Raw genomic sequence first — 26,090 nt, 5'->3', positions numbered from 1 at the left:
GTCCTTGTTTCATTTCCTTGCGTTGACGTGTGTGCGCTACTTCTCGTGGGAATGTTGAAAACTTGATGGCCTGGCGCTTATTCGATCTGCCATTTAATCTACGCTTTTCTAAAGATATTTTTTTTTTTTTTTTTATTTTCCCATTTTTTTTTTAAGGAAAAAAAAAAGACGATCATTGAAATGTCCCCTATGTGCTGAGTTCACCTTTTCTAAATGTGCTATTGTAAATAGTCAAAGAAAAAGGGGTGGAGGAAACGAGTTTCTTCTATTGAAAGTCGTTTGAAAGAAAAGATGGACGCTCTCCCTCCCTGTTCTCTTTTGAGAGAGTTTGTATGCAGATTGTGTGTCCACTGTGTTCGAACCTGAAATCTTTGATGGAGAGGCCGGTGGACATGCAGAAAAAAGGGGTTGCGTAGGGAAGCAAAAGAAAGAGGGGGGGATTGACCGGTTTTATTTTGAGACCAGAAAAATGTAGGCTTTACTATAAAACAAAACAAAAAAAGGAGCGACGTAGAGTTCGATCCCTGTCGAACCAAAGAGACGCATTCACAACATTTTGGGGGGGAAAGAAAATAAAAAAATACATCATCGCGAACGCTACATGTTTTCCGCTCTCGTATTCAAAGAAACTGGTTTTTTTTTATAGAGAATCGTGTGTCTCTATGACTATTCGCTACACTAAAGGCCCATTATCCATAGCGATCATGATGCAACTGGTATTTATTGTAAGCCATTTTTTATTTTGCGTGTTTCTCAACCCGTAATCGGAAAATGCGTAACCGTCGTTTTTGATACGGCGCTCTTTTTTAACATGCCGTCAGTGTCCGATGAAGCCAAGACCGAGCCGGACATTTTCTTGGCCGTGTTGTTGTCCATCTCTCTCTCTCTAGTTTTTGCCATGTCGTAAATGGATAAGACTGTCGCTTTATTAATTAGTAATCTGCAATGTGAAAGGGTCGTGACATGACACGTGGGGGCAGTGTGTTTTTGGTGGGTTGTGAAAAATGGCCAAGTCATTCGGCCGGTTTGGGTGTGTCCGCAAAAAAAGAAAGGCAGACTTCAAAACAGCAACAACGTTAAGCCCTTTCTTGTATCAGACCAGGTAAAAAATCAGGTGAATCTGCAATAATTGCAAGCACCTGGATTGTGACTTGCAATTTGACTATTTTTGGGAGGCTACGCAAAGTTTACGAGATCCTTTTTTTTTCTTTCTGGATCGTGTAATGTTTTCTTAGACTCGTTGAATAAACCTTTGTTTCCCCACCCATCCCATACACACCTGCTTTGACTGCATTCGCTATTAAAGTAAGACTTCAATGGTTAATATTAACTGTGAACATGGAAGAGAGCTCGTCTTGTTGTGTCGATCTATATTGAAACAAGTCATCAACAGATAAAATGAAAGCTTTTATCCTCGTCTGATATTTAAATAGGAGCGAGACGCAAGCACTAAGAGAATCGTAATAGAAAGCGAACAAGTTTCGGAAGAAAAAGACGCAAGGAGCTGTTGAATAATTCAAACACTTTTCCTTGTTTTCCAAAAGTGCAGTAGCTCTTTTTTTTAAATCTTTCAACTCTTGGCGGATTTTTGTTTTGTTTTTAAGAGAGAAATTAAAAGAGACTTGCGCGTCATCATTTTTCGTTCGTCATCTTATCAGCGGGATGAAGAACGTTTTCTTAAATATTACATTTGTTTTTATCCAATCTTCTTGTTGTTTTTTTTTAGAAAGCAATCAACGGTGCATTTTTTGTTTTCTTTTTTTTATTCTTTAAAGTAAAAAAACAAATTGATCATATTCGCTGCTCAGCATCGGAGCAAAAAGCTTTTGAAGTTTCACGGAGAGGGTTTCGAATTCGTTTCGTTTCGCTGGGTTTTCCAATATCTGGGCAACGGCGCGCCGCCGGGGTGGAACCTCCCCGCCGGAAACAAAAAAAAGTTAAGTTTCTTCTTTAGCTCTTTCGGTTTTCTCTCTTTGCTCCATCCCATCTTTTTTTTGTGTGTGTGTTTGTTAAAAGCTCCTCCTTCGCGAGTGATACATCCACCCCGCGTTGATGGATAATTGCAAAAGGCAGCAACTGCTAGAGGGACGTTGAGCTAAAAGGAGAACTCGCGCTTGTTCTTCTTCCATTTTGTCTATTTTTTTTCGAGCTCTTCGATCCTCGTTCTCTCTTTTTTTTAATCATCTGTTTTATATAACCCGACCATCTTCACATGATACGAGCAGGACCCTTAGCTCTCAGATTGTTGGCACTAGCAGCCAATAAACAAAACTCTTATTTAAAACATTTCTCATTTCGCTCCTTGGTTTTTCGTGATCGAAGAGAAGCGAAAGTCTTTGTGCGAGTAGTTTCGGGAAATTGCGTTACGCGTCTTCTGATGATGAAAGATGCGCGTAAAAAGCTCGTCGAGAAATGTCGAAAGATGATGAGAAAACGAGAGAAAAAAAACTTTGCATTTTTGTCTCTCTCTTCAATTGTTAAAAGAAAAATGAGGAACGTTTGATTGCTGCCGTTGATGAAACTTCTCCAATGCCGACGAATGAAAGGGTTCGTTATTTTTTTAAAAAAGACTTTGTGAATCTAACGAGCTCTGCTTTTTGACTGATGTACCAATAAGGTTTTCGGATAAATCATTAGCCCCCCCCCTCTCCAAATGGGGTGGGGGGGGGGATGTCAAAATCGATCGTTGCGAGTTGTCGATTCTTTTTCTCCATTTGCAATCCAATCCTTTGAACAAAACGTGTACACCTAAAATCGATATTGTCCATCTCTGTTTGGACATCGTGAAGCTCATCACGTAGGGCTACACGATGTCGTTTAAAATGAGACCTTTTCCGGGTTAATTTTTGTACTGGAACTATCTGGCAATCCTATACTAATGGGGAGGGCCTCGAATTGATTAGAAGGCCTACGTCTAGAATTACGTGGTCGGCACAGACTCTTTACGTACGTAGGTCTACAGAGTTTGATTTCTAATTGGCCTATATGCAATGTCGTGATTATGTTTCTATTAGATTTATCGAACGTTCAACCCTGTTTTTCGTGTTTCTTATCATTTGAATATCAGTTCAGTCTCTTGATTAGTTAAAACAAAAGTGGGATCTGTTTTTTATTTTTCCCCACCGTTGCCAAAGAATTCTGTGAGGTTTCACGCTGGGTTTTTTTAATTGGGTGGCCAGCGGCGGACTTTTCTTTTGTTTTTGGCATCGCAAAAAAGTTTCGGCTCTGATGGGCGTTTGATTGTTGTTATAAACCTTTGCGTCGAGAGATCCAAGCGCTTTTTATTATGTTATTTTATTGGGCGTGTGTAGCGAGTCGATTGGCTAATGTATCGCGTTCCAAAACTTTTTCTTTCTTTCTTTAAAAACAGAAAATGGTAAATCAAATTTAATCGCCAAGAAATTTGGGGATGTTGGGTTAAAAGCGGATTTAAATAGCAGCGCGGGAAAATGTTGATTGAGTCGATTCTATAAAAGCTGCAAACGTCGTGTTCATTGGGAACGAAATACATTTTTGGGTACGTGATTTAATGAGTGCATGCTTCAACTGGCGCCTGCTGCAAGAGACAAGTCTGAGAAGAATATCGCAGCGAAAGTAATCAAGTCCTGCGAACTAAAGACGACTCTGCGATTTAACACACACACAAAAAAACATGGGCGTATATTTCTTGGTCTGGCGTCGTCGCCCGCGTTTTGCATTAACCCCATTATGACGACGAGCTCCCAATGCTCCCTCTATTGTCTTCTGATGTACTTGGTGTCTTGTGAATTCTAATCACATCACACAGATGTGTCTGGCTTTTTCAGATTGAAATCAACTCGTTCGCGTTTCACTAACTCCTCGCACAAATCAGCCGTCCCTCCATAACTGACTATCATGTTTTTAAAATCAAATAAAAAATGATTGCAGGGGGCCTATGTCGTTCTAATTTTTGTGTACATAGGCCCGTTGGAATATCCCCCGATCTAATTGATAAAGAAAAGATTGTGACTTACGGTCTAGACGAGGCGTTGATCGAGTCCGAGAAGCAACCGAATACTGACGTTATACTAGCCAAGAAATTATTTCTTTCTTTTACAGTAAGAAACGGGAAAAATTACAATTTTGTTTTTTTTTGCGTTTTTTCTTGCTTTGGTCCACCCCCTTATGAATTGTGACATATGTCATGACAAATAACTGTTTTGTTTCATCACAGCCGGGCAAAAAATAGAATAAATAATGACGATCGTGTACCTCTGACAAGACCCAAGGGTGGGATCAATGATTGGACAGCAGCAGCTAGACGGTCGTGTGTGTGTGTGTGTGTGTCATCTTGTCAGTTTCTGAAGAAGGAAAAGAAAAAATGGTGGGTCGTACGGGTCAGGTGTGCCGTGTGTTAACTGTATCTTGTCGTATAGGGGGGGGGGGAAACAAATCCAAGAAGAAAAAAGAATTAGAATTCAGAGTTATTCCCTTTTTTTTAAAATTTAAACCGTCTCTCTCAGCGCGAAATGCATTAGGTCTACCGTCTTTTTATTTCCTTGTATACATTTATTACGACACCACCCAACGAGACTGTGTCAAAACATGCTGTAGTAGTAACATAATAAATTAATTTAACCCTTTCTTTTGTTCTACCTCCGCTGTGTGGTTGTCTGCGGAGCGAAAGAACTCGGCTTCCGCTCGATAGGCCCGTACTGTGTGTAAACATAAAACTAGTCATTTTTCTCTTCTTTAAAAAAAGAAAAAAAAGGAAATTCTAAAGTCTACGTATAATCACCGTTATATAGTAGAGCATCACGAAAAATATGTACAGTTTTGAAACCCCGGTGATGAACAACATCCCGTACGACCCTCTTCCTTTTTCTTTGTTCATTATTTTTTAGGCCTATGATGTTGTTCCTCTGATTCGTTTTGTTTGTTGCATCATTTGAAGACGGACGCGATGCGTCAAATCCTGTTTTCCATCTTGATTCTATCTTTGTTGATTGCGTTTAATTATTTGCTTTTGGTCCGTGAATTTGCATTGGCCACGCGAATGTCAATGGCACAACGAGATGCATGTGAAACTGACAAGACCTTAAATGGCCAGGTAAATGCATATTATTAATCGCTCCACCTCCGAAAAGAACAAGACATAAAGTAGACGTTTATTTGTTTTGCTTCATGTTTGACTTGAAAGTCTGAAAATGCGTAGTCAAAGATTGGTGACTTGCTGGCCGTGTGTTTGTAATTGCAACAGACAGGTGAGGGGTCTCCCTGCTGTGTCACTCAAGTGTCACGTTTGTCCAGCTCTAAAACCTTAGATTTCGTAGGTTGGGGGTGGTGGTGGTCAGATTTCGAATCCAGCTAGTAGGGTAGCGAGTAGCACAATACATTTTTACACGTCAAACATTGGACAAATTGCTCTACGTCATTCATATCACAATTGTTTGTTTGCTTGTTTTTCTTGGTGGGGGAGCTACGTGTAATTACGTAGACGGTCAAATGTTGAGTAGGGCCGTTATCGTTTCCAAGGCCTATTGTTACGTTTGCGCTGTTATCTACTTCAGTTTACGTTGTGGTCATGTCAGTGAGTGCGTAGCGCATAAACAAGAGCCGCAAACATCGTCCGCCTTGTCGGATTCGGTTACTTAGTGACCGATCACCTTGGGTTTAAAAATATTTGAAAAAAAACGCCCTCTTCGCAATTCCCCCCTGTTGGCGCTTCATTTGCATACGCGGACATCCCTAACCGTTGAGTCCGCAGTGGGTATTATACATTGGCGATGATAATAGTAGAGGGGAGGCTATTCATCCCCCACATCTTGAGATATTTTTTTTCGATGCAACTCTTCATCATCACTCTCGTGCATGTATTCAACAGCCCCCGTTGTTTAGTCCGATTGCTTTCCAGCGGATCAGACACGTCCTTATGGAAATTCACAAATTTATTTTCATTCTTTTCCGAATTTCGATCGTTTAGAACCGCCTTCAACGGTTTTTACTTGAGCCGATTCTTCGCCATTCACATATCGCTCGGCCTAATGTCCCAGACGGTGCGACACACTCGGTCGAGCGGTCGAATCTGGAACTATTTTTTTTGTTTTCTGGCTTTGACCTTTTTGTTTTTTGTTTTAAAAATCTCTACATGGCCATCGTCGAGTTTTTTGTTGATGAAATGAACTATTTTCAATGGAATTTGTGCGGGAGAAAGGAGAGAAAAGTAGCTACCTGTGCGCTAATGAGTGTGGTGGATGCGTGTACGGAGAGCGCCCATAGCTGCCGGGTTTTTGCTTTAATATCGAGCCCGAAAACTTTTCTCGTCTATTCTTTTACGATGCGACTTTTTTTTGGGGGGTGGGGTGGGTGGTGCTGAATAAAGTTGGCACAACAATAACATCATCAGCAAACTGTAATAACGCGCTGCCTAAAACAACGTTGCATCGCCGTTGTTTTCTATTTGTGTAAAAATTCAATTCATCTTCGCTTTACCGTAGTTTAGTTTTTATTTTATTTTTAAGGGAATAAAAACGATCGATGGCAGACACTCGGAAAGTTGGCTTCTTTTTAAAATGCGAGCAATCAAAATGAGATGTGAACGCGAGGTGATTGGCTAACGACAAAGCAGTTGAAGATGGAAACCATTCGAGGATTGATCAGAGGATTGCACACAGCAACGAAACGTTGGGAAATGGACGAGGCATAAAATGGAAACCCAGAAGATGTCCACTTATTGACCTAACTTAATTTGTTTGAAATAGATGATTTAAGTTTTTCGTGCAGCGGATCTAGTGTTGGATAGGCCGGCTAGGCGGCTGCGCATTGCTGTTGGACGGCCCCGTAAGATTATGGCGCCATCCTTCGTTGGCCGTGCAAACTAAATGGCACCGACCGCTTTCTCATGGGTTGATGTGCGTCGTAGCCGTCGTACGGCATAGAAATTCGATAGTAATATTTTGTCTGTTATCATTTCGGTCTTTTCCTCTTTTTATGCAAATGTCCTTTTGTTATTTTGCGATCGAAATCCCTTTTTTTCTTTATTTCGTCATTGACTGGTGCATTGAAATAGGGAGGAGATCATAGCGGATACGATGCATGGCAATGTTGAGGTACGCCAATGAGCTTTAATGCAACGGTCTAAGCATTTTTATTTCCCAGGCTCTGACGATCTTTCGCACGGCTAGTAGCCGGACGCGTGATGAAAGCAAAACCGGTTCTTGTAATGTGTGGTTTTCATTTGGTCGTGACAAAAAGGTGACGGGACGGTCCGTCCTTCCAAGACAGTTGTTGGTCGTTGCCATATAAAAAGCCGTTAAGACTAACTCTAGGCTTAAGTATTTAAAAAAAGGGATTGACGGAAATCTTTTTTTAATTGATATGCAAATTGATTTTTGATGCGCATATTTTTCTTTTTCTTCCCCCGTTTCATTTTTTTTTCTCAAACCGATTGAATGAACGGCTCCGGTAGAGAACGTGATCGATAAAGTTGTTGGATGGAAAAATTTGAGATTTGAATCGTCAGTGAACGAATGTTTTCCACATTCTCGAGATGGAACCAATAATTTTTGCTTTGTTTCGAGTAGGACGTTCCATTCGGGGCGTGTCTGAAAGCCCTGAAGCGCAGCCGTGATGTTATTTTCAAAGTTGCCAGTCAATGAGATTCAAATCAAATAGGATAATAATTTTTTTTTTCCCTTCAAAATCTTAAATGATATCTTTGGAATCATTTCTTTTATTTTTTTTTCTTCTTAAAGTCGTGGTTTGACACTCGTTGGCCTCGAGCAGAGATTCCCCTAATGTTTGATTCTCGTTATTATTACTATGATTATTATTTGTTTCTTTTCATCTTTTACGATCATTTTAGATTGTTTCTTTTTTTACTTCTCTCTGTTTGTTGTTTTCCCAGAAACATTCCAGTTGAATCTTCTGTCCTCTTTTTTTTTTTTTAATTTTTTTTTATTCCGTTATATTTATTTGTTTCTTTTCTTGGCCATGTCGACTTTTATATCGGTCATTATGTTGTCATTATGCTGCCGTTCCAACTGCAGCAGCAGCCTGAATCAAAACATCTCTATGTGAAGAGGGGAAATGATTTTTCTTTTTTCTTTCTTTCTTTAAAACGATTTGAATTCTTTTATTTAACTTTTTCTTTTAATATTCGTATTGGCGCCATTTTCAATTCTTTTTTTTTAGATTCAAAAGACATTTTAAAAGGCGATGAAATCAACAATTTATATTATTCGAAAAAAAATATTGAAATCATTTCAATGCGAATAATAAATGAAAAAAGAAGGTGGAGGTCGGTCGTTGCGATTCGAGCTATTAAAAATGAAACTTTTTGTCGTTATTACATCAATTCCCCCCTTGCCTCCAAAGGGCGGAAAAGAACCGAAGAAAATGGTTAGCTCATTTTTCTACCTGCCTTTCCAAAAGACTTTTTTTATTTTTTTATTTTTTTTTATTTTGGCGGGTTTCGATGGTTAGCATTTGAAAACATTAAAATACAGGGTTTTTCGAAGAGAGAGAGAGAGAGAGAGCCCTTTTAATTTTTGTTTGGCTGCAAATCTGCAATCTGTGTAGTGAAACCCACTATGATGTTGTGGTTATTCAATCGTAATATCTATCATTTTTAAATTTTGCTCGAGGGCTATTGTCTGTTTCTCGACTCGTACCTGTTATTATCTTTTCTCTTACTCGCTACACGAAAAGCATCGTTTTCTTTCTGTACCGTGGGGGGGAGGGTGGGGGGAGGTATCGGAAAAGGGGCCCTTTTTGAATTGTGAGGCCTACTAACGCGCAACGTTAAATTTTTTTAAAAACCATTTCTTCTTTTATCAGGTGTGTGTGTTGTTGATATAGAAATTTGTTCTTCTTCTTTTTGAAGAAAAAAAAAGGAAAAATTCTTTATTTTATTATTATTTTTTAAAAACTGGCTTTCATCGCCCGAAGCGCTTTACTTCATTCATCCAGGTATAGATTTTTTAAAAAATGCATACGAGCGGCGAGAAAGCGATTTTTTTTTTCTTTCTTCAGACACACACACACGTAGACATCCATCATCGGAATGGGTGGGCTTATCATTCCACGTGCCGATCTGTCACGTCCCGCACGCGGCCTCACGTTGGTGATTGAAGGGGGGGGGGTATGTTTGTTTGCATTTGGATCTTCACCTGGAATAAATGCGGCCATCAAAACAATTTGGCCTTCCCTTTTTATTTTATTTTTTTCTTCTTTTGAAAATGATTCATTTTTTGTTTTTGAAATGGCGAAATGCATTCCCGTTAGTGTTTTATGTAGGCATTTAATTTTTTGTTTAACATCTCATTTGGGTTAATTGTCTATTCAACAAGTGATCAGCAAAGTAGTAAATCAAAAGAGAAGAGACTGGAGAACGGGGGGATGTGTCGCCCTTTGTTCTTTTCTTTTTTTATTCTCTCTTCTTCTTCCCTCTTTCGCTTCGCCATCGTATTGTTGCGCGTGGGATGCTGCGAGCCGCTAGTTGCGTGAAGACGCGCCAGGGAAAAAGAAGTTATGTTTTTTTTTTTTTATCCTTTCTTTTTTCTATTCGTCTATTGTTTTGCCTTTTTTTTTTTTTATTCCTCTTTGCGTTCGTTCATCTTTTTCTGCCTAATCCTCTTCTTCCGCCTCTTCGGTAGCCTTGGGAGATTCTTTTTTTTTTCTTTCCCCTTTTTCTTGTCTTCTATCGCTCGGAGGTATCGGCAGCGGTACAGGCCGTAATATTAAATTATTTAAAAACGAAAAAAAAAAATAATAATAAAAAAAAGGACAAGGGGTCGTGAGCGCCTCGTTCAGTCCGAATGAGATGCGGCCGAGCTAGGCCATCAGTGGCCGCCAGAGGGTGTTGCTGGCGGCGGCGTCTGTTTGGCATTGCATTTCTATGCCGCCTCGCACATACCGTCTTTTTCCATAATTCATTTTAAATGTTTCTTTAAATTGAAGAAAAGGGGGGGGGGGATAGAAAAAAAAGTGCAATTAAATTTAAATGAAATGTGCAAATTATCATGGCCGTGAATTCCCGCGTTTCCAAATGAACGGCGCCAATTTAAAAAAAAACAAAACTCGACATCCGCCGCTGTTCTTTTCCCATAAAAAACACGAAGGAAAATTTGAAATGCTGAAGAAAAAAAAAATGGTTGAATACAAAGAGAAAGAAGAAGAAGGAGAAAAAGGAAAGAGGGAGGAGGAAGAAAGGAAGAAGAAGAAGAAGAAGTATAAAAAAAAAGGGGGGGAAAGGAAAAGGCTGGGCTGTTGGCGCATGCGCCCCATAGACGGGCCGAAAGAGCGCGCGGACCACCAGTCGGTCATCTGGTACTGGCCGCACCTTGTGGTGTTGTGGCTGCTGCGCTTGTTTATTTGATTTGAAATTTTTTTTGTTTTCCCCCTCTTTTCTACTCTTTGGTGTCTGTTTTATCTATTTACTTTTGGTTCTTGTTGTTGTTAGTTTGGTTTGTTTTTTTCGTGATTTTTTCTCTACGGAGCAAAGGACCCACCCCCGGTCGGCAAACGCATTGCCCGTGTCGCCTGTGCGGGAATTTGTGGCAGTGCGCGTCGGTGCGTCGTGTCGCCGTGTTTGTTTTTTTCTTGACTCGTTGACAAGTGCATTTCAAAAACGAAATTCGTCGTTTTGTTTTCGTGATTTTTGAACGACGGTGAAATCATTGTCGTGTGAGCGTGGCGATGCAGTTGCCACGCGAAGTGACAACTCAGCCGGACGAGCTGCTTTTGCAAACGTCGCAACTCATCCGCTCTGGTGGCTCGACCGACGGCGGTCACCCACCGACGTCTGCCATGCATCAAATAAGTCCTAAAATCGAATCGACCGACTCTCATTTTAACAACAACAACAACAATGGACATTCTGAGGTTAGTTGTCTTTGTGCACGTTTTCGGTTTTCAAACATCGGGCAGCGCGGCAGATCGCGGTAGTTGGAGTCTGTTTCGTCCGTCGAACTCACCTCACGCTGCGAAAGAGCGCGTGCGCTGATGTGCATTTTTCTTTTTTTTTCCTGCCATTTTTGAGCTCACATCGACGCGCCATTTTGAAGGCAAAATGATAAACAACACCCTTTTTTTTCTTTTTGATTTTCGGAAGTTGTACAAGGAGAAATAATTGAACAATGTTGTTCTTTTTCTTTTGCGTTTTCTACACTCAACTCTCTCTCTCTGTGACTTGGCTAAAAAAAAAACGAAAAAAATTCTTTACAAAGGAGAAGAAGAAGAAGAAGAAAAAAATGAATAGAGAAAATTCTTTTTTTGGTAACGCTGTGTGGCTCGGAGCATCGTCATGGCCTCCTACCAAGAAAATATACACCAGCCCTTTTCTTTTTTTTTCTTTCTTTGTGCCGCCCATCTTCATTATTCAACACAACAATCCCAGGTTGAGAAAGTGTTGCGTCTCTCTTTCTTGACAACGAAAAATGGCCCCCAATTTTTTTTTTTCTTATTGTTTGCCGGGAAAGAATTATGAATATTTTTTTTTAAATCTTCTCTTCTTTCTTTTGAATTTTTTTTTTTAGACGTTTGATTCTGAGGGAAAATGCTTTTGTTTCTCATCTCTCCAATTTTTTTTCTTCTTGAAATCGAGGCGCACACTTTGATGATGTGTCTCTTGTATAATTTTTTGTTTTTTTACAGCCGAAAATTGTGTTGTCGTGTTTGTTGTCCCGACATTTTTCTTTTTCGTTCGTTTTTTTTTTTTTACGACGCGATCAAAACGGCAGACGGCCACCATAAAAAAAATGAGCAACATCTTTTTGTTGTTGTTGTTGAATCAAATCTTTTGTCACCTCAACAATCCGAATTTGTTATTTTTTCTGCGCTTGAAAATTTTTAAGAAAAATTGAAGAGATAAAATGGCCGCCTTCGTATCGTTTGAACGTTCGGCCCGTGGGAAAACGGTCAAGTCATTTGTTTTCCTATTTCTCTTTCCGAGTGTTATCGAAGGTGTTGGTCTCGGGATCGTGTTACTGAATTCTTCGTTTTTTTTTTTTTTACTTCTTCATCTATTAATTTTAAAAGAAGAAGAAAAAAAAAAAAAGTTGGTGTTAAACCGAATGGAGTCGTGGGGCAAATGACAACGTAACCTCACTGGAAATAGCGGTGTGGGGAGATAACATCTTTTTGGCGGTGTCAACTCGAACGCATTGGAAATCTTGAACACACGCGCCGAGCACGTTCCTTCCCTCCTTTCTTTATCTGCCCCTCTTTTTTCCCTCTTATTTCTTTTTCTTGTTTTATTTTTTATCATCTATTTTTTTTTTTTTTTTTTTTCTTTTCGAATCATTTTTTTTTTTTTTTTTTTTTGCGATTTTTGTGTCTTTTTATCTGATCGAATCGACCTCTTGTTTAATATTTTGCAAATTTACCACTTTTTCTGTATCTTAATTTCATGAAATTATCTTTTCATTTGTATCTATTGAATATCAGATAAGACAAAAGTGCTTTGTTTGTGTTCGGAATGTCATAGGTTTCACTCATCAGTTGTCGTGTGCAGAATGTCAAATGTGCCGCCTATACAACAAAAGAGCCTCATTTCTCATTATTTATCTTATGTGAACAGGCTAAATAAGTAATTTCCAATAATAACACAGATGAACTATTGGAAAGACCATCAGTTAACTGATGTTAAAAAAAATCAATGCCGCTTGTTTCATAATTTTTTTTTTAACTTTTGTGTACTGATCTTCTTTTTTTTTTTATTTTAGGAACCACCAGGCCAGCCAATTTCATCTTTCGTGACTTATCAAACTGAGATATATTGGCGACAGGATCCAACTCAAATTTTTTGTCATTTTCCAAATCTGTCTTCGCTTTTTAAAAAAAAAAAAAAATTTTTAAAAAAAAAGAAAAATTAAAACCCGGGAAAAAAAAAAGGGACCCTAGACAGCAATCATCATGAAATAATTCATCAAGTAGCAACTCGACCTTTAACACCATCCCCTCAACATTCTAAAAAACTCGATTCAGGAATGATCTTTTTTTTTTTTCTTTTTACTACAGTCAAGTTTTTTTTTTTTTTCTCTAAGCATGATCCAGCTTCCTTCAAAATGAAATCTCTATGTTGCCTAAATTTGTACAAAAAAAAGGCCCATTCTTGTGTTATGGGCTTTTTGATGAAACATTTCATTTTCTTTTTTTGTTTCCATTTCATCAATATGCCCATGTAATGGAATACAAAATTTAGCAAACACACTGACTTGTTCTACTTCTTTTTTATTTTTTTTTAAAATGTATCTTTTGAAGACTTGACTTATCGGTTTTTTTTTTTTTTTTTTTTTTTTTTTTTTTTTTTTTTTTTTTTTTTTTTTTTTTTTTTTAAAATTTTATTTATTTTTTATTTTTTTGGACGAAACACTGTGTGTGTGTGGACACACTGTCCACCGCCACCGGTTGATTAATAAAAAAAAAAAGAATAATAATAGAAATGTCTCTATCGCTAGTTTAGAATGGCTATTACGACTTGGCACAGCTCGCCAGTAGAGGGGGTTGTTTTTTATAATAGTTTTATGGTCTTTGGTCTTGTATTTAAAAAATAAAATAAAATAAATAATCAAATAAAAAAATAAGCAGATGATGATGACGTTCAGTTCCGGTTGAGACGAACGATACTTTCACTTATTTTATTTCTCGTTGTTGTTTCCTCATGAGCACACATTTCTTTTCGATGTCTTCCCCTCTTGTTTTTATACATAGGCTGGTAGGTTTGTATTTTATTTTATTTTTTTTACCTGGAGAAGTGGGGTGGCATTTCCATAGCCACCCACCCTATTACCCCTTTTATTCCAGTGTGTGTGTGTGTGTGTAGAGGGCTTTATCCTATGTCAGCAACTTCCTTACTGTTTTGGGAGGGAGGAAGGAAGGAAGAGCAAAAAAAAAAAAAATTTTTTTTCGGGGGGACCAGTTAGGCGGAGCCTATAAGAAAAAAGAAAAAAAAATTGAATGGGATATTCTTTTTATAAAGGGGAAATGAAATAGAATAAAGGATGGGGATAGACGACCAACCAGAAAATAAAAAAAAAAAGATTTTTTTTTTTGAACGGGAAGGATGGGTATCTATCATCGGTACGGGTGTGTGAGTGTGTCGCTTCGAGTGTGCCAGTATATGGCCGCCTGGGCCGCTGACACGACGTGCGCTGATTAGCGAAATTGGCGTAATAAAATTTAAAAAAAAAAAATTTTTTGTGAAAAATTAAAAACAATTGAATTGGCGCGTCTTAGATTTGTGTGTGACAAGTGCGTTTCAACAGTTGAGTCAGTTTAGACCGGAATGGACGCGTTTTAAATTGTTTGTTCTGGCGCCATTTTAACCGGTAAACGGGAATCGCTCCCCCCCCCCTCCCTCAAGAATTCAAATTTTTTTTGTTTTGTTTTTCCCTTCGTTGTGATGGGCTTGTGGTGTTCTCCTTGCGTGAATCGACGTCGTGACGGGCTGCTCTGACCAGTGATTGCTTGTTTTCGATACTCTCGTGATTTGCTTTCGTTTATCTCAATTTTATCTTAGATTGATCCCTCGCAGTGTAGTTTTGCATATTTTTGGTGAAAACAATCAACGTTTGCAATTGTCCTTTTCTTGAACGGAAGAAACTCAAACGATTCAAAGTAGAGAAGTAAAAACAAGTGACTGTCGGGCACGCGCAGATCGGACAGAGGCCAACGCTTTGCGACGCAGCTTTTCCCGCGCAGCCTCGAAAGAGTTTTCAATCCGCCTCCACCTCCCCCCCCACCGCCACCCACCGGCACTGGGTTGTCTGGCAGCACAGAGGCCGTTTAGACGTCTGTTACGTGCGATGCCCAACCCCCACCTCCGCCATGCAGACGCACGCACGCTGTGCACCAGTTTTGTACTCCTGTACCTACTGCTCTAGTTGAACGACGCCTCGACGTCGCCGTCGCAGTCCGCACAGTACATTTTTTTGGAGTAAATAAGCTGGACGCCGGTCGTCGCAGGCCCACACACTTGCCAAAACCTCCGGCTCGAGCTGAACTCTCTTGCGCCTTTGCTTTTGAACACGCGAAATTAGACGGTGGAAGAGAGAGAGAGGCCTAAGGAGCTTTGACTTGATTTCTTGTTTAAACGGCAGTGCGTTCGTTTGCCCGCTAAACTTAATACGTCGAGGCGTTTTGCTGGACTGACTGGGACGTTGCCGATTTCGACATTTGCGCGTTTGATCAAAATTCGAGCCAAATGATCCATCCGTAAGAGGTGTCCATTTTCCCCCTCAAAACAGAGTGAATCGGATCGACGCCTTTACATTTCATTTGCCGACGGGTCAATCGTTGCACGCGTTTGTTTTTGATTTTTGAAATTCCGGCGTCGGGTTCCAGTGGCTTGAAAGAAAGAAAGAAAAACAAAAGAAAACGAAAATTAGTCGGTCGGAGATCGTGCGTGTGAATCAATTTCGTTTGTGCCTGCTGGGTGGCTGTCTTCGCTGGCCAGTAGTTGTAGCATTCTGGAGGTGTTGGCATCTAACGTGCAGCCCCTGAGCCACGCCACGGACGGCCTAGACGATTTCCAGCTGGCTGTCGGCTTGCTGGCCTATCAGTTGGCCTGTGCCGGCCCGGCTGAGGCCGGTCCAGGACCACCAGCTGCAGCTCAGACTGTGGCTCAGTTGGCCTCTTCCAATCAGCCAACTAGCCAAGCGTCTTCGTTGACGTCGACGCCGATCGCGTCGTCGTTGGCTCATCAGCATTCGGCTCACAATCACGGCCACCATCATCTGTCACTGACGTATCCGCTCGGTCTGGCCCATCACGGAAGTTTGGCCAGCAGCGGCGGCAGCAGCAGCAGCAGAAGTTCGAGTAGCAGTTCGAGCAGTTCGAGTAGCAGCAGCAGCAGTTCCAGCAGCAGCATGGCCGAGGTTGGCGTGCGTCCGGCACCGCCGCCATCGGCCGTCGCGGCCGCGACGCAGCAACAACAGCCGCAACAGCTTCAACAACAACTGCAGCAGACGGTCAGCAATGCCATCGCCAACGCGCATAAAATGGGTAACGCCGGTTTGAGCGGCCTGGCCGGCCATTTGGCCGGTCTCGGTAGCGTCGGTAATGGCGCGACTGATGTGGTGGACATTTGGCCGTCCTCATCGCCGTCCAGCAATGTTCAGCAGCAGCAACAACAACCACAACAACAACAGCAAGCCAATTCAGCCGCCATGGCGGCCCTCAATTTGCTGGCCACGTCGACGGCCACGACCCGCACCTCATCGTCCGTCTCTCACGATCCGTCTATGATGGAAAAACTCGTCCAAGATCTTCAGGTTAGGCCACTATTAAAAGGCCCTTTTACCTCGTTAGAGCGCCTAAATCTTAATGAGATGTTCATCTTTATAGCGTCGTATTATTTTCATTTGATGGCAGATCGATTTTTTTTTTTTTTTTTTAGATTAACCACCGAATTTATTCATTTATTTTAAATTTGACTGGCAAAACAAAACAACAGCTGTTTAGCGTACTTTAGTCGCACTTCTTTTTTAAAATGTGCGTTTAGTGTGGCAGAAAATGGGGCCGAGTTGACGAGCGATGACGGACCTTGTTGATGTCGGTCGTCCTTTCGTGGCGCAATCTTTTATTTTAAATCTCGCAACATTTCAGGTCGTTCATCTGTTGTGTGCAGTTTGCGTGCCGTCTGATTTGATTGTTCAAAAGCCAATTTCTGTCTCATTTTTTCCCCCAAAATGTCGACTAAACAGCATCTCCATTTTTTTTACCGCCCACTTTTTTCTTTTTCTTTGCTAGGCCTAGCCCCGTAATAATGTCGACCTGATTACGTCAAAATAAGGACCAGTTTCCTCCTTGAAATAAACACAAACGCCCCCCCATCCGTTAGCCCACACACACACACACGTTACGTCAAGATGTTGACGTTCGTCTGTCTCATTTTTCTCCTTGTTCATTTCTCTTGCGTCTTTTTGTGTGTGTGTGTCCTCTCTTAACCTGTCAGGCGAAACTGTTTGACGGTGAAGAGAAAAAAATAGACGAGAAAGTAGAGGGTAGGAAAGAAAGAAAAAAGAGTGACGCATGATTATACACGCGCAAAGGTAAATAAGGGGGGGACCCCCCGTCTTCATAGTGTGTGTCATCTTTGCCCAGCAGCAAAGTGGCCCTCCCGTGACATCGGCGGTTGTGTTTCTTTCGTCTTAAATTTAAAAAAAAAAAAAGGAGAATAGAATTGTTGCATTTTAAACGTCCCTCCTTTCTGTTTATTATTCGTTGTACAACTGTTCTCTAGGCCTACTGTGCATGGACCCCCCCATCTCTTTCTAATGGGGGGGGTTGGTAGCAGAGAGTGAAAGTTTGAAAAAAAAAGGACACAATACGACAAACAGTCAAATGAAATGCGCATGCGTTAGTTATTTTTGTGAAAATAGTGGGGGGGGGGACATTTTTTCAAACGGTCCTCATGTTTAGGTGTAGGGAATAAAACAAAAGGATGATGTTAGCAGTCTCTTAAATGAGTGAAACATCGACAGAAGCTGTTGCCAATTGTGTGCCAGTGTTGTGCGTTCAAATATGTTCGGTGGCCATCCATCTCGTTGCGGTATATTTAGGATTGAATAACATAATCGTAGCAATTCATTAAGAAGTCGATCGTGAATGAACGTAATACTAATGCGTCTATCGCGCCCCCCCTCTTTATTTTTCTTCCTTGTTCGGTCGGTCTGTGCATTTTCTTGATTACCGACAGTCGAAACTACCGCCGCGCAGTTTCCCTTTCTTTGACGACCGCTGGAAGATGGAACAACTTTGGAAGGTAGTAAATCAAGGCCGAACATGTGAATCGCTTGTGGATGTGTCTCGTCTTGTGTGCTATGTGCATGGCATTGACCGTTTATTATTATTATTTTTTTTAATTTCAATTATTATTTTATTTTAAACAAAAATGGGGAGATCCCTGTTTTTTTTTTTTTTTTGGGTTGATGGCTTTGCGATTATCTCTGTATGTGTATGTACAAGGAAGAGGGGGGGGGGGAATGGATTGATGATGATGATTACCCCGTCTCTTTTTTTTTCTGGGTTAATTTTTATTCTTCTCTCATTTCGAGAAATGGAGAAAAAAAAAGAGAGACGAGTGTGTCGTTGTAAGCGCTGTCGGTCCGAACACGCAAACTTTTTGTTATCCAACTTTTCTTTGTTTCTCTCATTGTCCCCAAAAACTGTGACTCTGTGTGTCTCCCACACACGGTGTGCGCAGACTGACTTAATTTTTTTTTTGTGAGTTTACACATCATTTTTTTATTTCTCTTCTTAATTTCAATTTTTTTTTATTCGTTGGACACGGAAAACAAGAATTTTCTAACTTTAAGTCAGCGCAGCACAGATTAGCCAGATGGCCTGCCGTCATCACGGCGCCCTCTTCCTATGACTTAATTATTCCTTTTTTTTTTCATTCCCTATCTCTCGTACGTGTATAGACTTTCACTCTTCACGTCTGTTGCTGGTGAACAAATATCGCCTATAAAAAATGGGAGTCTGTTTTCTCTCCCCAGTTTTTTAAAAATAAATTTTTCTCCCCTTTCCCACCTTTAATGATGGTCAGAGAAGAGTTGAAACCGAAAGGGGTGTACTAAAAAACAAAAATGTGTAAAGAGGCATAGCTATCGTGTAACCCTTACACACAGGAGGCAATCGACAACATCAAAAAATAAAAACCCTTTCACTTTTTTTTATTAAAAAAATTTTTTTTTTGTCTCGTTTTTATATCTCCCATTTTGTTTGAGCGGCTCTTTTTTTGTGTGTGTGTTGTTGTCCCCCTCATCTAATGTCCTGCTGTTGTTGTTACGTAACCGCCGAAACATGTGTTTCCGTGTGCTCTGCGACAAGGGGGTTGACGTATCTTGTTTTTTTTCTCTCTTTTGACTACCTCAGTCGCCTCCCCCCCTTTGGCTCCGGTAAGATAAGACGTTTGAAGAAGATTTCTTGTGTCTGTGTGTGTATCGTAGAGTAGGGACAAGCGCGACATGATATCGTTTAGTTTGTTGCTGTTTTGTATAACTCGCCATGCCGGCCATTATTCAAAGGTTGTTTGGAAGAATAGTCGAAAAGACTTGGCAAGGGAAGAGATTAAGTTACAATATCAAGAAATCTAATCATATTCAACCTCTTCTATTCTTTTTTTTTTAATATTTTCAATTCGGAAGAGGTTGTTTTATTTTTGATAGTTAACGCCGTAGATTTTTTTGCAGCGTCATTTTTAATTGAAATCAATTCTTTTAGAGTATTTTTTTTTATTATTTAATTTTTTCTTTTTTGAAATTATTATTATTGAAAGGAAAAACAAATTTGATGACGCATCATTTCTTCTTTATATTCATCCGCTAGATCCTTGTGGATCATGACATGGTCCTTGTCTATTATTACTGGCGCTCTCAATTGCCACATTGAATGTTTTGTTCCAGTTTGAGAAGCAAAAAAAAAAAAAAAATTGATGCAAGTTTTGAACAATGCGGCACTATGTAATAAAAAAAGAGGGTGGGGTCGTCCCCCTGTAGCCGAAGAAGAACGAAGGAAGAAGATGCGAACGCCAGTTTTCACACGGGAGGGGGGAGAAACGACGAAGATGAATCTTTTGTACCGTTCATTTGATATGCAAATTCTAGGGCTACCAGATATGAAGGCGACACATGGCGATACAAGGACCCCCTTTACTATAACCCTTTGATGCCTTTTACTTTTTTTTTTTTTTTTTTTTAAAGGAAAGGGGGGGCTGCTGAAAGGAAACAGAAGGTGGTTTGCTTTACCTTCCGGCACTCTTCCTTTTTTTTTTTTTTTGAAATTTAATTTTTATATATCCCTGTCGTCTTATTTTACATATGCATACGTAACATTTGAAATATGCTGTGTGTGTGATAGTATGCTGTAATACCGATATATACATACCATACCATCCGGCTTCGCCTTGAGAACACTGGGGAGGGGTTTATAACTAGGATCCCTACTCTCCGTTTTGTTTCATTCTTTGAAAAAATATACATCCAACCCTTTTTTCTCATCGTGATGGAGCGTTCGAGTTAGGGGGCTTCTCATATTCGTCGTGGTCGTCATTGACGACCGAAGCTGTTTATTATGCATAATCGAGCGCCAGCACTCTTCTTTTTTTTTCTCTCTATCCTTCCTATTCTTTCCGAAGGTAAAGACAGTTGTAAAAGAGAATGGATGTTTGAAAATGAAAGCTAAAACTAACGTGTAGAACAATTTGGAGCTAGTCTTTGTACTTTTAGGCCTACTACACCGGTCTGCAAGTTCTACAAGGGCTTTTTTTTGTTTTATTTTTTAGCTCTTTGTTGTATTGAATGCTGCCCCTAACGGATGAGAATCATTTTTAATTCTTGTTTGAATATAAGCAGATTAATTCTGAAACTTTTTTGATCGGACAATCTTGTCCCCGCCCCCTTTTTTTTGTGTGTTAACTTTCAACGTTGCGAATTAGAGTGAAACGTATTGAGGTGATCTCGCAGTTCTTCTCTCAAAGTCGAAACAGATTTTCATTGATTTTTTGCGTGGGGGAGGGAAAGATTTGATTGATTTCGATGTTGAGAAGAAACTTGGAACAGAAATGTCCACAGCTCCAAGTTCAAATATTAGAACTGTTGGGTGCATAGCGAAGATGATCTCTTAGCTGACAGCTTAGGTGCTCTCTCCCTCGACTATTCAATTCCTTGGCCCTCCTTTTTAAAGAAAAAAGAGATAAAGAGACAAAAGCACACACACACAAAAAATGGCGGTTGCATTAAAAGCAAAAGAAGAAGAAATAAAAAGAAACGATTGGATCGTGGTGTGTGCACAATCTCATTAAAAAAAGAAGGGCCTATTCTTCGTTTCGATTTTTGTTTCCTTTTCTAGTTGGCCCAGCAGCAATGCAAAACGAGTCTGTGATATTATCACGACCATCTCTCTTTTTTATTTTTAATACATAAATTTATTCCCGCAGCCGCAACAACTTTTTTTATTTGTTGTTGTTGTTGTTTCTTCTTCTTTTGCACGCGCCACTCTGCGGCCCGTTCTTAATCTCTGCGAAGCTCATCGATTTTTTGTTTTGTTTGGCCCGCGTCTCTTGTTTTTGTGGCTGAAATTGAACCGCTCAAGAGCATGAACAGAAAAAGGCCTTTTTCTTTTTCTCCCTGATGGTTGCAGCTATTGAAAAATGATGTAAAAATAGAGGAAGAACGAAAGAAAGTAGAGAGGAAATGGGTGGAAAAACATGTTTTTGTGTTTCCTCCTTCTTCTGTAGCTTTTACTACTTCACTTATTATTTACCCCGACGTCGGCACCCACCACAACTGACATCGGTGATTAATCAGCGTTTTGTTGTTGCCCCGGCCGACTCTGCCAGTCGGAACAACCAACTGAAAACGGAAAAACTGAAAATCTAAAATCAATGACAATTGAAAAACAAAAGGGTTTTCTAAAACAATAGAAGACTCTTTTTTTTTTTTTTTCTTCTTCTTTTTTTGGGGAGGGGAGGTCTTTCTAAATCGAAGGACAACTTTGAAATTCAAAGTTTTTTATTTTCGTTTGGCTGTCAAATAACATGGGCTCCCAACTGCTGCCAGTAGACGAATATAACCGCAAACCCCGTGATCGAATGCAGAGACCTCTGCTATCAATAAATGAGGAGCTTTTTCCACGGCGATCGAAAGAAAATCAATCGCAATTGGCTCGTGGCCGTACATCATTTTTCTATTTAAAAAAAAAAAAAAAAGCTCCGTATTTCTATGCCTCTACGTGCGTAGTTTAAGGGTCTTTTGATGTTGCCATATCGTTGCGGCATCAACCAGCTGTCGCAGGCTATTTTTCGTTTGTGTTTTTTTGTATTATTATTTTATTTCGTTTGCCCGCGTGTCCATCACAAATCCAAACAGTCTCCGGATCGGTCATTGGTTCCTTGGTCCGTTTCTCGATCGCTGCTGCGGCGGTTGACATCCATAAAAAATGAATTTTGATAGGTCGTCCACAGCGTGTCTTTTTCCCCGGCTTTCATTTCAACATCACGAAATGACCTCAGATTTTATTTACCAAAAGTCGTCGACCTATTTCTTATTATTTATTTATTTTTATTTTTTTTTTCTTAAATTTTTATGGTCGCCTTTTATTCATCACCCGACATTAATTCGCATGTTTTTTCCCTTCTTATATTTCATCCACGCACAGAGAAATGGTTGGTTTTCAAAACTGTTGGATGGGGGTGTTTATTCCATGCTCGTTTATTTTGAAATTGGAGCCGTGAATCGCTGCTGATTACACAGTTTTCTTGCATAAAAAGGTGGGGAGGAAACGGTCATCGCACGCAAATGAACGGACCGAATGAAACAAACACGCGGACGCACACAGAACAAAAAAATTAAAAATAAAAAATAAATACCAGGAATTATGCCCCAAATAAAAAGTAGGAGGGATTTGAGTCCTGTGTAGTTTGTGCGGGAAAAAAGGAAAAGGAGGAGGAGGGTGACTGGATGGTTGCCTAGCATCGTGAATAGATAAGCGAGGCTTTGAACATAACACAAGAACCCCCCTCCCTCCCATTCCCTACAATTCTGTACACGACACGGATGGCCGCCATCGCAAATCAGAAAAAGGCAGAGGGTCACACGCGGCCGCCATCCAGTGGGTGGAATAATAAACTAAGGGACGAGAAGATAAATAAATCAAAATCAAATAAAAACGAATGTGCAACTAGGATGCGGACAAGTTGATTGCGCATTCAGGTACTTGAGGGGACAAAAAAAATGCGGCCGCTCGCCTTTCGATTGGATTTCCTTTTTTTTTCTTTTAAAAACGAGCAACCGAAACTATCGATCGAATTTCTTTTCTGTTCTTTGGCCTTTCCTAATAAATGAAAAGGGTGGGGACATGTCGTGTGACTTTTGATCCAAGAGAAATCAATTTGGAGAAGATGGATTCAACTATTTTCGATCTGATTTCCGACTTTTGCGATGGTGTCGTTATCGTTTTTTCCCGATCGACTCGTTTCAAACACGAGCGTTCACGTTTTCAAATTCTTCTCGTTTTCTCGTCCACGTTTCAGATTGAAAGATGGCTGATCGATAACACGGCGAAAAGAAAAGCCGAACCTGACGCAGAATTAAATTTCCAACAAACAAAAAATGGACAATAGAGTTGAAAGAAAAATCTGAATTCCGCATCGATAATAACTGCCGAATCATTCGTCTCGCCAAGAGAACCTGAACCGCATTGACGTAGACGTGGCAACAAACAACAACGAAAAGAATAACTCTGAGGAAAGAAAAGGGCTCTATTTAACTCCTTGTAGCTACATGATACAACAAGCTCTTTTTTTTGTGTTCAGAGTTTGATGAATCGACGATGAAACCCCTCCATTTTTATTTTATTTTTTTTTACTTCATTTCATTTGAAAAAGACGAGAAGAAAAATTTTGATATAAAAAAAAATGTTGCCTCGCTTTTTTTTTAAATAATTTTTCACCTGAACGATTTCGATCATCAAAAGATTTTTTTCAAAAAATGTTTTCGACCTTCGAATTCAAATTTCTTATTTATAGCGCCCCTTCCAGTGTGTTGAATGAAAATGGAGGAGGGACGCGTCTTGACTGTCGCATCAGTGCGCGTGTGATGTCTTGTGCAACGACGTGGGCCTTTTATGTAACAACAACGAGGCTAATTATGAAGGCAACAAGAGAAGGGTGAACCCCCCCCCCTTCTACAAGAGAAAAAAAAAAAACTAATTTCAATTTTTTTAACAAAAGTAACAACGAAGATAAAAAAAAAGGGATCAACCCCAAATTTTATACACCCCAAGAATTTTAGTTTTTTTTTTTTTTTTGTTGTTATTATTCGTGTGTCTTGTTTCCCAGTGCGCAGGTCTTCTCCCTATTCAGTTTTGTGTGTGTGTCTTTTGCGGTATGTAGGGGTTTCTTTAAAATCCCCCCTTTTTCTTTTTTTTGCATGTTGGAATGTGTTACGTATCGTGACGCAAAAAAAAAAAGCTCGCACGTTCCATTGATGTGCTTTTTTTTTTATTTCGTCTGTCTCTTTTTTTTTGTAAATTAAAAAAAAAAAATGTAATGCCGACAAAGGTGAGTATTATCACAAGTTCAGCAGCGTTTCGTTCCGTTTCAAAACGCTCATTCATTTCAAGTTTCTTTTCATTTTTTGTTGTTGTTGTTTGTGTCGAATTGATTTAGACATGAATGGCAATTTTGATATGATTTATTCGTCACGTTCCTTGTCAAATGATTGACACATGACATCATCATAATCGAATTTTCTTTTTTCTTAATTTCTTCCTCCCGCAAATTCCAAACAAAAAATGTTAGATTTTCATGGCCAAGTCGGCGATGCAGATGCACGCCCGGGACGCCCACCGGAGCGAAACGAAGCCGCACCAATGCCAGCAGTGTCTCAAGTCGTTTTCGTCCAACCACCAGCTGGTGCAGCACATCCGCGTCCACACGGGCGAAAAACCTTATCGTTGCTCTTATTGCGATCGCCGTTTCAAGCAGCTCAGTCACGTCCAGCAACACACTCGCCTTCATACAGGTCAGTTCTCTTTCTTACTCATTTCTCCTATCCTATCCTATTATTTTCTTTAAATCTTACGATTGTGTGTCTGTGTCTGTGTGTGGACCACGCCCATCAAACATGTATAGATATATATCGAGATGGAAGGATATACGGGGGTCGTGAGAACATCGTCCGAACGTGAGAAATAGCAATTCGACGATCTTAGTCAGCCCCCCCTCCTTCTATAGATTTCCAAAATTCTATTTTGTTTTTCGAAAAGAAAAGAACTGTGCGTTTGAGCTGCTACTAGAATGGCTGCCAATGTAACACTTAATTTTATTAGATATGAATTTTTTGAGAGTGAGACAAAAAAAAAAAGAAATCTGGCGGCTTTTCGAGTACATGCAAAGCAGCTGGGGTCTCTCGCGTAACACGTATACAATTTTGAGTCTAAGGGAATGCCGCGCTCGGGGCGGTATACATGATTGAGCTCTTCTATGTATATGCAAATGTGGCGGGGGGTAGGGAAGAGTATCGGCGGAACATGCGAGAAAGAAAGAAAAAAAATATTTCTTACGTTAGAGGTGTATTGATAAATAGCGCCCCCCTTTTTTTTCTTTCTCTGTTCGTCCATCATCATCGGCAGAAGGGGGGGGGCAGAAAAATCATATGCAAATTTTTACGTTTGAAAGACGAGGAGCAAAGGGAGTAGTGGATTCTTCTGTACAGTGTGTGTGTGTGTCGTGTTTGTGAATACCTACGAACGTTTGTGTATAGATGTGCAGCGTCATGTCACGTCCGTCGTATGCAAATAGGGGGGACCCCTTTTTCGCTCTCACCGGTACCTCTGTTGGGGTGGCCCCTCTACAGTTCTTTCAACTGTATAGTGTAGCGGCGTCTATAGCAGTTGTTTCACATGCCTTTAGATGATGAGACTTTTTTATTTTATTTTTCCATTGAACAGACGACGTGACGATTGAAAAAAGAAAAAAACGGATTGATATTACATCACCATGGATTATAAGGTTGCACGTATAGGGCCGAAAGAGAATCGTGAAATTGATCTTTGCATATCGGCGTTTGTGTTATTCAAAGAGAGCCGTTGGCCGTTATTTTGTGTGTGTGTGCTGCTTGCGAAGGCGTCGACTGTTCCTTTTGTGCAGCCGCTCATATCGACGCTGCCCAACTGCTGGCAGAGCCCAACGTACGAGTTCCCATGATTCTTTAAAAGGCTATTCGATTCAGGGCGAAGCCGACATCCTGATTCACCATCGTCGAGTCATTTCCAATTTTCCTTTGAATCGACGACGTTTTTTCATTTGTTTCTTGTCGCGTGAAACGAATGTGGGGGGGGATCAAGACGTTGGACGACGCATTCTAAGGAATAAATCAAAGAAACGAATCTGGGGTGGACACAGCAGCGTGAAAACGGAATTTCCATATTTGATTGTTGTGTACACGCACACACACACTCTATTGCTCTGGTGTGTTTGTCGGTACGCGCTATCTGTGTGAAAAGGGCGTGGATCGTGTTCGAATCACCAACAAAAGACGCTCTTTTTTTTTTCCTTTTTTCTTTCTCACCTTTTACGCATTGCATCAGGGGCATCGCCCTTTTTATTTTTACTATCAAAC

General features: G+C 40.2%; 1 protein-coding gene across 7 annotated transcripts in view; it reads left to right on the top strand.

Annotated features, from left to right (window-relative positions):
- The window catches only part of LOC116918771 (zinc finger protein 91), a 111,025-nt gene that overhangs the window by 66,731 nt on the left and 18,204 nt on the right, over positions 1 to 26,090 (top strand). For 5 of the 7 annotated variants that reach the window (XM_045166895.1, XM_032924533.2, XM_032924534.2 and 2 more), the window contains one exon: positions 24,269 to 24,491. In XM_045166895.1, the coding sequence (XP_045022830.1) occupies positions 24,269 to 24,491 (223 nt within the window). Of the gene's footprint in view, positions 1 to 13,892; positions 16,236 to 17,662; positions 17,729 to 24,268; positions 24,492 to 26,090 lie in introns of those variants that run through there. The other 2 variants (XM_032924537.2, XM_045166898.1) reach the window with 2 other exon arrangements.

The sequence above is a fragment of the Daphnia magna genome, unplaced genomic scaffold (assembly GCF_020631705.1).
Source record: "Daphnia magna isolate NIES unplaced genomic scaffold, ASM2063170v1.1 Dm_contigs114, whole genome shotgun sequence".
In the NCBI taxonomy this organism is placed as follows: domain Eukaryota; kingdom Metazoa; phylum Arthropoda; class Branchiopoda; order Diplostraca; family Daphniidae; genus Daphnia; species Daphnia magna.
Note: the sequence above shows the minus strand (reverse complement) of the source record. Positions and strands in the feature narration are given on the sequence as shown.